The sequence below is a fragment of the Betta splendens genome, chromosome 4 (assembly GCF_900634795.4).
Source record: "Betta splendens chromosome 4, fBetSpl5.4, whole genome shotgun sequence".
Taxonomy (NCBI): Eukaryota; Metazoa; Chordata; class Actinopteri; order Anabantiformes; family Osphronemidae; genus Betta; species Betta splendens.
In genome coordinates this window covers 7,673,457-7,686,234 of record NC_040884.2, presented here as the reverse complement: position 1 = coordinate 7,686,234, position 12,778 = coordinate 7,673,457, and the positions used below count along the sequence as shown (strand labels likewise).

The 12,778-nt window shown below is 43.0% G+C and overlaps 1 protein-coding gene across 10 annotated transcripts in view; it reads right to left on the bottom strand.

Moving 5' to 3' along the window:
• The window catches only part of LOC114853427 (unconventional myosin-IXb), a 40,411-nt gene that overhangs the window by 3,541 nt on the left and 24,092 nt on the right, over positions 1–12,778 (bottom strand). For 4 of the 10 annotated variants that reach the window (XM_055508064.1, XM_029146784.3, XM_029146776.3 and 1 more), the window contains exons 8-39: positions 12,300–12,400; positions 12,004–12,133; positions 11,836–11,925; positions 11,525–11,641; positions 11,253–11,387; positions 10,636–10,757; positions 10,395–10,536; positions 10,060–10,255; positions 9,545–9,620; positions 8,997–9,089; positions 7,428–7,541; positions 6,782–6,821; positions 6,565–6,687; positions 6,408–6,488; positions 6,167–6,277; positions 5,800–5,925; positions 5,548–5,697; positions 5,299–5,459; positions 4,039–5,217; positions 3,672–3,735; positions 3,384–3,502; positions 2,617–2,735; positions 2,227–2,420; positions 2,035–2,142; positions 1,777–1,950; positions 1,647–1,688; positions 1,436–1,547; positions 1,259–1,332; positions 797–989; positions 584–712; positions 346–451; positions 67–198 (exon numbers count right to left, since the gene is read on the bottom strand). In XM_055508064.1, the coding sequence (XP_055364039.1) occupies positions 67–198; positions 346–451; positions 584–712; positions 797–989; positions 1,259–1,332; positions 1,436–1,547; positions 1,647–1,688; positions 1,777–1,950; positions 2,035–2,142; positions 2,227–2,420; positions 2,617–2,735; positions 3,384–3,502; positions 3,672–3,735; positions 4,039–5,217; positions 5,299–5,459; positions 5,548–5,697; positions 5,800–5,925; positions 6,167–6,277; positions 6,408–6,488; positions 6,565–6,687; positions 6,782–6,821; positions 7,428–7,541; positions 8,997–9,089; positions 9,545–9,620; positions 10,060–10,255; positions 10,395–10,536; positions 10,636–10,757; positions 11,253–11,387; positions 11,525–11,641; positions 11,836–11,925; positions 12,004–12,133; positions 12,300–12,400 (4,853 nt within the window). The remainder of the gene's footprint in view (positions 1–66; positions 199–345; positions 452–583; positions 713–796; positions 990–1,258; positions 1,333–1,435; positions 1,548–1,646; positions 1,689–1,776; positions 1,951–2,034; positions 2,143–2,226; positions 2,421–2,616; positions 2,736–3,383; positions 3,503–3,671; positions 3,736–4,038; positions 5,218–5,298; positions 5,460–5,547; positions 5,698–5,799; positions 5,926–6,166; positions 6,278–6,407; positions 6,489–6,564; positions 6,688–6,781; positions 6,822–7,427; positions 7,542–8,996; positions 9,090–9,544; positions 9,621–10,059; positions 10,256–10,394; positions 10,537–10,635; positions 10,758–11,252; positions 11,388–11,524; positions 11,642–11,835; positions 11,926–12,003; positions 12,134–12,299; positions 12,401–12,778) is intronic. The other 6 variants (XM_029146778.3, XM_029146777.3, XM_029146786.3 and 3 more) reach the window with 6 other exon arrangements.

The following is a 12,778-nucleotide window of genomic DNA, read 5'->3' as shown; positions in this document are numbered from 1 at the left end:
AGCGTCGGCATGTACTTACAATGCAGAGAAGCAGGCACTGTTTCTTGGTTTTCATTGCAGACTTACATGGTGGTCTTGGCAACGTCCTTCATGCTGAGCAGTGGGTCAGCAGTGTCTGGGCAGCGAAGGATACATGGGGCAAACACTATGGCCAGTGAGTTAGGAGACATTCGGTTGTGTGTCTCTTCTTTATACACCCTGAAAAAGAATTCACTAATATAAAGGATGTAGCAGCAAATACAGTATGTGAGTGTGAGCAGTCAACTAATGCCTCTTGGTTTGCACTGGGAAAACAGACAGTGACTTTTAAAGAATACACACAATACAGCAGACAGAGCCTGCTACCTGACGAGGTGGAAGACAAGTCTCTCCAATGTGTTGAAGTTCGCCGAAGGAAGCTCTTCCAACACTTTGTAGATAGCTTGCAGCTGCTCCTGCTTCTCTGGAAGTTCTATCAATGGAAGCAAATACATAATGTACCAATATGTTCCATGACATAGCCTGACTAACTAGAAGAAGCTGTCTGCTAACAGTGACAAAGACCACAGTTTCTACCACCCTCTGGGGTAAATGTGCTTCTCACCCACTGCATGCAGGAAGTCATTGTAACGGGTGAAGGTCATAAGAGGGTCTGGCAGCTCCCTCAGCCACTGTTTCACCAGGCCTGTGACTGTGTGGATGGGGTAGTCTTCAAGGCAGACCCGGTGGGGGTCTAAACACATTAACGGTCACATATCAGTATAAAAGGGTTTATTGTGAGGTTTCCATTAAATGTAAATATCAGAAGACGACTAACCAGCCTCTAGTCGCTGGTAAAGCTCTTTCATGCGGTTGGAAGAACCAGACTTGCGGTAGATGCCCTCGACGTAGAGGCCGTGTATCTCCACATGTTCCAGCATCATCTCCAGTATCATGGGCACTGGGTTCTTATCGTTGATGACGTGACACACATGCACCCCGAAATGCTGACGACCAGACTCTTCATCACCCTGTGGATTCAGACAAGCAGCACTCACTCACTGCACTCACTCACTGCAACTCATCTGACATGGTAAATACGTTTACTGAGGAGGTTCTGTGTCAAATTTTTTTACATCATGTTTACTATTAAACCATACTTCCATGACATTAGCTACATTTTACAAGATCTTATAGTAATTTCTAAATGTGATACAAATGAAAAGCTCCCTCTCAGAGTAAGATAAACATGACAGTCACATTATCAGTCCAGACTTCATCTACAAAGATAAAAGCATACCTTCTTGGCACAGAAGCTGTAGCAGTTGGTGACTATTTTGCAGATGCACTTCTTGTGGCAAACCATTTTACAGTCTGAAAGACATGTTGCCTCAATGTATGCAGCCTTTTTAGACCTGTTATTATATATTGAGAGTTTGTCTGAAGAAGAAGAAGTGGCGTTTAGCCAGTAACTCACAGCTGCACATGTAGGCCTTCTCCATGACCCAGATGTAAGAATTACACTGGTCACACGACTGCATAATGTTGACCTGATAGTTGACAAAAATGTGATCCAAGGCACTCTCCTTCTGAAAAGACAGTCGCTCAATTAGTTTTATTTCATAAAAACAAAAAACATTTTATAACTCTCTCTCATATATATATATATATAAGAACTCTCAACATACATTTTGATCTTTTTTTCGCCTCTTCTTTCTAGTTTTAGCTGGCTGAAAAACAAAAACAGAGCATGTGTGATTCATTTTATATTTCATTGCATTTCCCATGACTAAATAATAAGAGCTTTCAATGACCAACCTTGGCCGGTTCAGCCTCTCCCTTCTTTATCTCTCCTCTGATGAAGCCATCCAGCACAGACTGGAACAGGTTGACCACCAGCTGAACCTCGTCTTTGTGCTCCTCACCCGCTAGATGGATCACTTGGTTCTGATAGCTTTTCATCAGCGCTTTGTAGCCAAAGGCAAGCTTCTTCTGAAGTCAAAGGGACAGGAAGGAATAGTGAGGATCAAGAATGTGATAAGAAATCTGAATGTTTATGTGTCTACAGACACTTACTTGGACTGAATATGTGTCTTTTAAAGTGTCTCTGAAATGCATGGTAGCTGTTACAAAGACGGCTTCTGTTTTGGACAGTTGCTTCCCCCTGGAGCGGAAATCATTGACCTGAGGATGAACAGAGAAAACACTTGTTGGCAAATCAGATCAAATTATTTTATACAATAACTGAACCTCTTTCATTTCGTTTACTTGATTGCCCAGAAACTCATCAAGGTGGCGCAGCTCATTGGAATTTGTTATTTCCCGATCCAGTGACGTGTTCCACTGCTCGGAGACTCGGGTGGCCCGGCTGATTTTTATGGATGGATTGCGAGCTACAGCTTTACCACCACGATCTCCATGTTGTTGATGAAGAGGCCGGGTTTGATGTCCAGATGTAGAGACTGGGGAAAAATGTTTTCTTAGTAAACACAGCAATAGATGGAGAAATAAATACAACATAAAATAACAAAATTACAACAATGTCTTTTCTCCCTATAATGGACTACAAGATAGTAGTCCAGGAGAAGGTACAGTAAAATCACATTAAATTAATAATCCATGAGGAGACAGACTAACGAGTCCACTTGTGTCACTTACTTTCGCCGCCTGCTGGCCTCTCGCTGACTATCTGAGCAAACGTAAGGTCTCCGTTGTCAGGTGTTTGAGCTTCTTTGTGAGGTCGTTTCTTCAAAATCTTGCTCAAGAAACCACCTGACCTGCAGGGCATAAGATACACACAAAGCTCTGTAAGTGCACACAGCTCAGTAGGTTTGTGTGTCCTCTAACTCAAATGATTTATGCTAATAGACTGATGTTGAACACACCTTCAGTGTAATTTCTTATAAAGAGCAAAGCATTGTAATCCCCTGCCTATGTGCGATGGATGATTTCTTGGCAACAGACAGAACATAATTAAAGTGAATGACTGGGACTAAACATGCCTCTGTATGACTAACCTAAAAGGTGAGGCTTAGGCGCACACTTAATAAGCACTTAACTAGAAATTCCTGATGATTGAATTTACTGTAAATCCAAAACCTTAAAAAGGAAGTCTGATTTTACAAGGTTTCCCATGAACCTGACTCAAGATGACATGTAAGTGGGTCTCAAAGTGAGTTTTCAAAGAGATAAGTTAGAGATATTTGCCTTGAAATAAACCCTCAGGAAAATTTTTGTATTTCGGGTGCGTGTATATATACATGTTTTAATCTCAGGGCATACACAACTAAAACCCAACTAAGCACCACATTAAGCAAGCTTATGAATTTAAGTAATAAAGTAAAATGTTAATTAAGCTTGTAAATGTAATTACATCTAAATATTAAATGACAATTTGAAAGTGGGATTTGGAGTGGGTACAGTACCTGTCTGGTGTGGACGGGACAAGATGGGCTACATCGTGGTGAGTAGAAGCATCTTGTAGCTTTCTCCTGGTAGATGTTGCCCTTGCACCATCGCCATGGACTTCATGGGGGAACATCACCTGCAAGACACAAAGCAAAAATATAAATGACCTTATGTTATAAGTGATCACAGATAAACAGGATGGGACATTACTTATCAGTTTGGGTTTTATTAATTACAGTACAACTAAAACCTGTACGACACAAGACACTAAAATGTTGCTGTAAATATATACATTAATAAAATACCTTGCTGGCTGCTCCTTCAAAACCTGGAGACAAACTGTCAAATGACGAGGAGGCCGATTCTGCCCTGTAAATGGACCAGATAGAGAGTTTAGTAAAAACTTACCGACAGAAACAACCAGTGTTGATAGAATGTACTGGAAAAAGGGTTTGTGGTTGACTGAAGGGTATGAAACTAGAAGAGCTGTGAGGAATGTCATCAGCAAAATGCAACAGTGATAGATAGACTGATGATGATGTTTGTTGACGACACTGATCTGTATTGAAATTGCGGAGCTTAAATAGAGCTTACGTAAGAGCATGAGAGAAGAAGAACGTACAGGCAGTAAGAGACTTCTACTACGTGTGAATCTGAGCATCAAAGACGTACATTTGTTGTGGTTTACTGTCGTGGGGTGGAGGAGGACTGGTGCTGTCAAAGGGTTCTCCCTCGCTCCTTCTCGCCTTCCACTTCTCTGGCTTCTCCTTCATCCCCCCCGGGCGCCGCTGCAGGGTTACCACTGCTTCGCTCTCTCCCACGCCGTTTCTGACAGGCAGAGGCTCGGCGGGCAGCAGCGCTAATGTTGACGGGCGAACAGGGCCTGGAGGGGGAGGTGAAGGCGAGCCTTTTGGCTCCTTCTTCCCTCCCTTGTCTTCCTTCATTTTCCACTCCACAAAGGTATACTGATCCAGTTCCTTGCTGTCTGAGCGCTCCTTCAGCTTGGAGACCTCCTGAGGTTTGCTCTTTGGTGGAGATGCTTCATCCTTGCTGGTTGCTGGGGACGTGGAGGAGAAGCCGGCCAGATCTATCTCTTGCTGGTTGTTGGCGACTGAAAAGGAGGAGGAGGACGCAGCTCGTTCAGTCTCTCGCTGGTTGTGCTCCAACCCTCTTCGTCTCCTCTGCTCTCTCTTCTCCTGGCTTCTGGAGGACTGGCTCCTTTGAATAGCTCTGTTTAGTTCAGCATTAGAAGATGTGGAGGTAGTCGTGGGAAGCTGTTTGTCTGGCCCCTCATCTGGAGATGTGGGTGTAAGTGCATTAGAGGTGAGCCCTGAGAGCGAAGCTGCTTTTGAATCCGACCATCCTGGTGTTTGGTTGTCCAGGAACTCCTCTTTCCTCTCTAGCTGAGGTCCAGCCTCAGCCGTGGTACCGTTTAACTCTACATCCAGCTCTTTGTCCTTGACCTGTTCCTCCTTAAAACGTGAGCTTGTATTAACCTCTTTGTGTTTCTGTTCCCTCTCCTCCTTGGTTCCCTGAACACAAAGACTGTCATCCAGCATCCCCTCATTAATCAGCTCTATATCCACATCTTCTCTTGTCTGAGGCTCTCTCGCCAGTCTTTTCTCCTCCTCTTCTCTCTTTTTCTGCTCTATCTGCTCTATTTTGGCTGCTTCTTCCTCCTCCATTGCAATTCTCCTTGCTTCTTCTTCCATCCTCCTCCTTTCTTCCTCCTCCATTGCCTTTCTCCTTGACTCTTCCTCTTCTTTCCGCCGCCTTCTTTCCTCCTCTTCTGCCTTTTTCTGAGCTTCTTCTTGCTCCTTTCTCCGTTTCTCCTCTCGAATGGACTGGCACCTTTCAAACACAGAACATAAGTATGACAACCAGCCGTGTGTTTGAAAATGTTAGACTCACTGACTGTATCAGATCCGTTACCTCCTGCGAGCTGAGTGACCTCTAACCAGAGCTTGTATCTTGGTAGCACCCTGTCTTTGGCAGTGGTACTCTAACCTCTGCCTGTGTCCTCTCCACACAGCCTGGATCAAAGTGGCTGCAAGTCTTCTTTTTTCATTTCTGCAGTACTTGTGCCAGGAACGCTAAACAATTAGACGGGTAAAGTCAAGAACTTGTGATCACTGTGAAACAATAACATTAGGTGCTGCAGAACCGACAATCTGTGTTTACCTGGATTATGACAGCTGCCCGTTTCATGTCCAGAAAGTCTATCCTCTGCTGGCGAGCTCTAAACCATCGCTGGAGGAACACGATCTTGCGCATTACTTCCTTGTGCAGCATGTCCTGCAACTGCTGTCGCTCCAGCTCCTTCAAGAACACCTGAAAAGTGCAAACCCATTAGAGTTAGGAAAAAAATAGGGTAAAAAAAATAAATAAACCTCAAATGACACAGGATCTAGTGGTGACAGGATTTTGTTGTACCTTGGTTTTGCCTATCTGATACGTGGTGGGGTGCAGGCCCATCTTTTTTTCAAGCAGGGGTGAGATGTCCTCTTTACAGGCAGTGGCGTTCTTTGGTAGTAAAACTCCAAACTGTTCCACAAATTCCTGAAAAAACAAAGGCAAAGACGAGTCAATGTGTTTGTAGGGATGAATTAAACTGTTATTTACATTTACTAACGTAACAAGTTATAGTCATTTTTACTCATTATGCCACGTTTATTATTATTTATTATTATTATTATTATTATTTTCAACATCAAATATTTGTTTTTTAATTAAAGTATTGCAGTAAGTTCATTTTCATTATTAACACCCCATTGATTTGCAAACAAGAGACCGGCAGTACCTGGAATGTGTACTTTGCTCCGTATCCAGATCTCCGGATACGCACGGTTTCGAGCATTCCTGTGTATCGCAGCTGCTGCACTACCAAGGACTCATCTAGATGCATCTCTTTCTGCTCAAAAATGAGGACACAAGAATCACATGTAATGAAATTCTCTATCTAACATAGTGAATTATACAATTATACGCTCTAAAAGATCTAAACAGAAGAAAGTAATACAGAACAGAATACGCAGTGTTACCTTCTCAGCGTTGGAGCGAATACAGCGGATGAAGAAAGGCTCTGCTCTGTTCAGAGTCTCCAGCAGTTTAGTCAGAGAGGTCTGCATGAGAAACAAACCCGTTAAGGACAGCTGCTTAGGGTGCCTCACATCTAGAAACACCAGGCGTGGGTCTTACCTGGAACTGAGCACTGATGCTGGGGGGCTTCTTCTTCTTGTGCAGATGGAGCAGAGACTTGGTCGTCCGATCTTGTAGTGTCAGACTCACGATAAACTTCAGAGACTGAGAATCCAGCAAATTCTGTGTAGCAGTAATAAACAGTGAATGTATGTCCTACCTACACAACTGTTCAATGTTGCTAAAGCAACAGAGATTTAGGTCTTTACTCTGTTACCTTGGGAATGACATGCTTCTGTTTGCCGGTCTTGCTTCTCCTGTTGAGGAAAGAGAACAGCCTTGGGTGAGTCATTGTAAAAAGTGGAGGCAGGGCGATGCTTTGGGTTAGTGGTTAGCAATGACAGTTGACTTCTTCATGCGCTGTCAGTCACAGATGAAACCCCCAGATGTACCTGGAAGACGGAATGAATGATGGGCTAAGGAGCCGCATCGGTGAGTGGAAGGATAATGAAGACGAAGAAGAGCTTTTTTCAAGAAATCTAAATGATGGGCCCAACCAAGACACACCAGACAGACAGACATGCTCCCTTTAATTTATCGCTAAATAAATGGCACAGACATTATGTGCCACAGTGTAGTGATAAACATGCTGCAAGACTGACGGGATAAATTTGCAAGATGTTCTGAAGGACCTCGCATGCCAGCATCCTGTGATGATGTCCATAAAGATGTTACAGTAAGTATTCAAGCAAAGCATGTCAGCTTTGGCTACGAACTGATCCACTAAAGTCTGACGATAAAGCCAGAGTGCATGAACTGAATACTGAGCTGCACAGGTTTTACTAGGAGCATGTTCTGCTTTGGGTCAACCGTCCAACAGGACTCGAGAGAGGAGCTGATGCACGGCCAGTCTGCAGACTCACTGTAGGGCGTGGTGTGGGGAGTGATGGCGACCCCAGGACTGCAGCAGTTTGCGAGGGTCCTCGCCATCCAGCTGCAAGTTCTTAATGGACCTGACGATCTCTGCATGCATTTCTCTAAACAGCACATAAAGTCGGGCGGGACAGAACACCACTTTTCAGAAGAAATCCAACCACCGGAGCGCCACAAGACAAGAACAAGAATGGTAGGTGGTCTAATATCGGGGGGGTTGGTGGTTTTTACACGCTGCTCATGTGTGAAGAAAAAAACCCACAACAAGCATTCTCCCGCTGTTTTATTTATAGAAACCACAAGACACACTAGACCACCCAACCATACTTCCAAATCCCTTTTTAGGAAAGAAGACACATAGTAGAAGAGAACAGGGGCATATAGGGGTTGTATTCCCCTGACACTGTGGTAGTTGACATGCAGAGCTGAGCTCGTTCAGCGTGATTGACCATCTGTTTCCATGCTGCGGCTGTTACAGGTCGTGTGACAAAAGCTGGGCAGACACTATTAGTTGTAACTGATCGCTACATGTTTGGCTATTCCAGGTGACAGGACCTGTGGCTTCTCTGTTCATAATGCACAGGACGGGCCTTCAGCCACCATGTGGAGCTCTGACTGAGAATCAGTAAGGAGCCAGCTTTTGCAAGAATTCCAGCAAAGTTTATTCAAATGGCCATGTAGTCAGAGTTAAAAAATGAAGAGTGGAGTTACATCACAGCAGGCTCTGCTTCTTGTATGTTAAACAATAAGAGACTGGAATTTAGCAAACCTCTAAAACATGGACGAAAGAAAGCAAACTGCGGCTAAAATCAAATTCACTCAGTATCTGCCCGGCTTAAGTTGTTACTTGTGAGGTCTCTGAATTTACAGCCCTTTAATTCTTCTTGGCGTAACACTGGATCTGAGGTGCTAAGTCATGCACTGTTTATTCAATACTTACCACAAAAGACCAGAAAAACAGGAGGCTAAGCGCTGAAGGACGGGTCAATGTGCACATTAAATGATCACTGAATCTGACCTCTACATCTCAACTATTGCAGACCCTGAACAGACTGAACGGTTGTGTAGGAAGGTTTGACTTAAATAAAATAACCCAGTCTCAGATCTGGAAGCAGGAGGTGGGTGGTCATAGTTTAGAGGGCCCAACAACCCAATAATATTCTCGTTGGTCTTGTTCCAATTTTGAGAAAGCTCTCCCAAATCTCTTTGTCTATTTGACTTGGGGTTCCTGTATGTGTTAAAGGTATGTGTTACCCCTCAGAGGGGCACAGTTTACGTAAATGCTCTCTAGATAGAACAACAAATGTGAGGAAGGAGAGAGATTATTATAGCTTCAGAAAAAGACGGGGATTACAGTGAGGGAAGAGAGTGAATGCAAGATAAACGGTAACTGTGTTTTACTGTTGTACTGAACTTCCTCTTTCAGAACCTTGGGTACTTATACATTTAAAATGCAGCAAGTGACTAAACTGGTCTTATTGCAATAATAATAATGCACATTTCCTTCTGGCTTAACCTCTTGTTTTCAGTCATTCTTCCTGTTCACCAGCTTCACTTACTTCTTATTTTCAAAGCTAGCAAAGATGTCTTCAAAGGCCTCTAGAGGGCGCTCCTCTGAGAGATCAAAGCAGAAATCGAGCATAGAAGCTCGTCTGTGGGAGTGAGAGGAAGAGGAGAACACCGCATACACTGGGGTCACCAAAAGGTGTAGAGGATCTGGGTGACTGTGATGAGATGAAGAAGGACTTGTGGTTTTGTGATGCTAGATCCTGTGTTTCTATGGATAGGCACTGTCCTTCCTCATCTCATGCAGTGACAAGATAAATGTGAGGGTTCGCCGTTTGTCAACCGTTTGAAATATGCCCTTCACCAACAAGGACCAAACTGTAAAAAAGACTTGTGGATAATATTGTAGCCACAATTGCAAAACACTTATTAACCACAAACTAAACAAAACTGCCTCCACAGCTAAAGGTACTAGGACAGAGTGATTCCTCCAAAGGAAACAGACTTGACAGTTGAAAAACAGTCCAAACACAACAAAGACAGACCGAGACAAGTTTCATAGCTTTCATAGTTTTCATATTCAGTTGTGTACATAACTTACTTGTACATTCTTTCTATTTGAATATTTGCCCGCTGAAGCTCTCCCAAAGGAGTTCTGGAGACTGGACGGACAACACCTAAAAATATATAAAAACCCAACAACAATACAAATTGAATTAGTTGCAAGTAAAACAATGTCTTAAACAGAAGTAGGCTTTCTAGTAGGCTAAAGATTGATCATCACATGACTGCAGCTCACTGTATTTTGGTTTTTGTCTTAGCTTTAATCCGCTTTTAAAAGGTTCCTACGTCAATGGGCTACATTTGAGAGCATAAAAATAGTCTGGAGGATTGAGAACTGTAGAGAAAATGTACAAATCTCCTAAAGCCTCTGAACTCCATATTCCACTATGTGCTGACCTGAATAGATAATTACAGAGTACAGAAACTGCAGCAGTCAGCCGTTGTGGTATTAGCTGTTCAAGTGGTCTGTGGATGCTACTTGTCTGCATCAGCATGCAGTATCCAGGGCAGGCCTGATGTAAACAGGTTTGCGTCATTACATTGATTATATACCTGCTGTTTTGGCAGCCCAGCAGCGACCAGCCTCATTGAAAGCAGCAATGCCCCGGATGGTGGCGCGCAATATGCCCCAGCGAAACATGGCCACGGGGTCCATGCCGATGAGCTGCCGCACATACGCCCGGTCGCTGCTCCGCAACAATGCCACAATGTCAGGACGCATGTGGTCTGTGTTCTTCTCCCGAAAATCCTGGTGGGGTCAAATACATAGAAAGGTTTACAAACAGTCAATACATAAACAAAGAAATAAACCTTTTGGTCTTTGGTTATTAATACATTTAATACAATATTAAATGTATTAATGTATTTATTACAATATTTCTACTCACCTTGATCTGATATTTCACTCTTCCTGCAAAATGCTGAATGACAAAGGCAGGTTCCATGACTGGTGTAGGGACAAAGTATTTGTTCCCCTGGTGCTGCTGCTTGAACTTGGCTAATAAAGTCTCATCTGTGGCATGAGGAAAGCTGTGAAATGAAGCATGGGTGAGGGGAAGGTCAGTGCGAAAAACTAAATGTCTACTTGCAATCATTAGACATAAATGAATTATTGGTGGGGAACCTTACTTGCTCTCTTCATCCAGCAGGTACAGCAGGCCCGTGGGCTTCTTGCTGATGAGGTGGATACAGCCCACATTGTCTGTGTAGTCAATGTTGTGCCAGGTGATTCCCTCTGCTTGGTACTCTTCCTGAATAAAGCATGTGATAATGGTGACAATTTATTCTGTATGTGAACCACTTACACAAAAAACAACATATACATCAGCTGCAACATTAACACCACCTGGTTGTTTTATTGCTGTGGTACACAAGGGTCAGCATATGCACTTTGAGCATATAGCAACATATGCAACAAGACGTAAGCACCACAACATCCAAACCACTCAGTGAATTTAATATAGTAACTGAGTGTTGTATGTACTTTGAAGTACACCACTCGCACTCTGAACACTCATGGTAAACTAGCATGTGATTTTCCTTCACTTCAGAAACTGGGAAATGTTTAGATGAGTCATCATTTCGTTAGTCAGTGTTATAAACAAAGCAAAGAAGAGAGTTATACGTCTCAGTCGCAGGAATGTCATTTGTTTTCTATTTGGCGTAATACTCAGTGTTGATGAATGATAAATTATTCTATATATATATATATATACACTGTATAATAAAAAAAGTGCATCGCTCACCTGTTCCAGGGTGAAGATGTGATTGTTGAAATAATATTGCAGCTGCTCGTTTGCATAGTTGATGCAGAACTGCTCAAAGCTGTTGGTTTCAAAGTCCTCAAAGCCAAAAATGTCCAGGACGCCAATAGACAAACACTGGAAGACCATAAACACCAAATGTAAACTAGTGAAGAGCATGAAAGGAAACGTCACCAACCAAAAGATAATATTGTACCACTTTGTTATAAAATATATTTGAACTAATACATCTGCACAACATAAAGTTCCCTCACTGAGACAGATTCCTCCATGTCTTTCTTGTTGAGCAGTGCGTGGTTGATGCGTAGGACGATCCAGTCAAACAGGGCACTGTAAAGAGATTTAGCCATGGAGTCTCGGGCAGTGATAGCCTAATGAGAGAAAGGAGAAAAGCTGTCATATGATCATGTAGAATCAGAAAAACATGTATACCAGTTTAAACTTAGAGAAAAGAGCTAGGTAACACGACACATTAACAGAAGCCAAAGACCAGCAGTAGATCTCTTATCAGTATAGATGGAGACGCATTGAGGAGGCAGATAAACATGGCCACCAATTACACTACCTCAGGGTGGCTGTAGGGGAGGATTAGCTTGTCGTTGACGGTCACGGTTTTCCTTTTTGTCAGTGCCTCAACCAGCAACTCCTCCTTAACCTGAAGCAAAGACAGATTAATGTTAACATTCACACACAACACACCAGAATCAGCAAAGCACAGACACTCAGACGTTACCTTTAGCAGGTCAGAGAGGGTCGCCAGGACCTCCGGTGGTCCTACATCCAAGCCCTCATCTCGGCCTGTCGACTTTTTCTTGTAGGTAACATTGCCCAGATACAAAATGGCCGAAAGCACCGAAAAGATCCTGCAACACAGTCATAGAAATTATTTAGATAACTGTAACAGAAGTCACTTAGCATGCAGCAACTAACTATTGTAAAATGATGATTTTTACTTTTAATTATATTACTCCGTGCTCAATAATAATGCTGTTTCCAACACTTTTCTGTCATGTTCACTGCTTTACTCACTGTTTCTTGGTGGAGGGAAGAAAGCCGACCATTTCCATTGCCTGCTGTAGCCTTTCAAAGTCATGGCGCAGGTCTTCCTCATCTTCTATCTTAAAGTTTTGCTAGGAATAAAGACACGTATTTAGTATGAAGGGAATGAAAACAGAATCTCAAACAGGACAGTGCAAACAGGTGAAGAAAAGACGTGAATGTAAAGCAGGCAGTGGAGGGAGGGGAATAAAAATGAGTGCGGGAACAAAAGCTTCATTAGCATGCAGCACACATGAGCGCAGTAAGCTGGGAGTGTAGACTGCAGCTTATTCAGAAGCTTGACAGTCTTCATGAATACAAAGTCCACACACAGTGAATAAAAGAACTGCCATACAGGTCAGCCTGCAATCACAACAGGTTCATTAAGGGGCCTGGAAAGTGATTGAGTGGGTTGAACGGATTGAACAGAGGCAGATTATATTGAAACTAAGTGTAAAGTCAAGATCTGT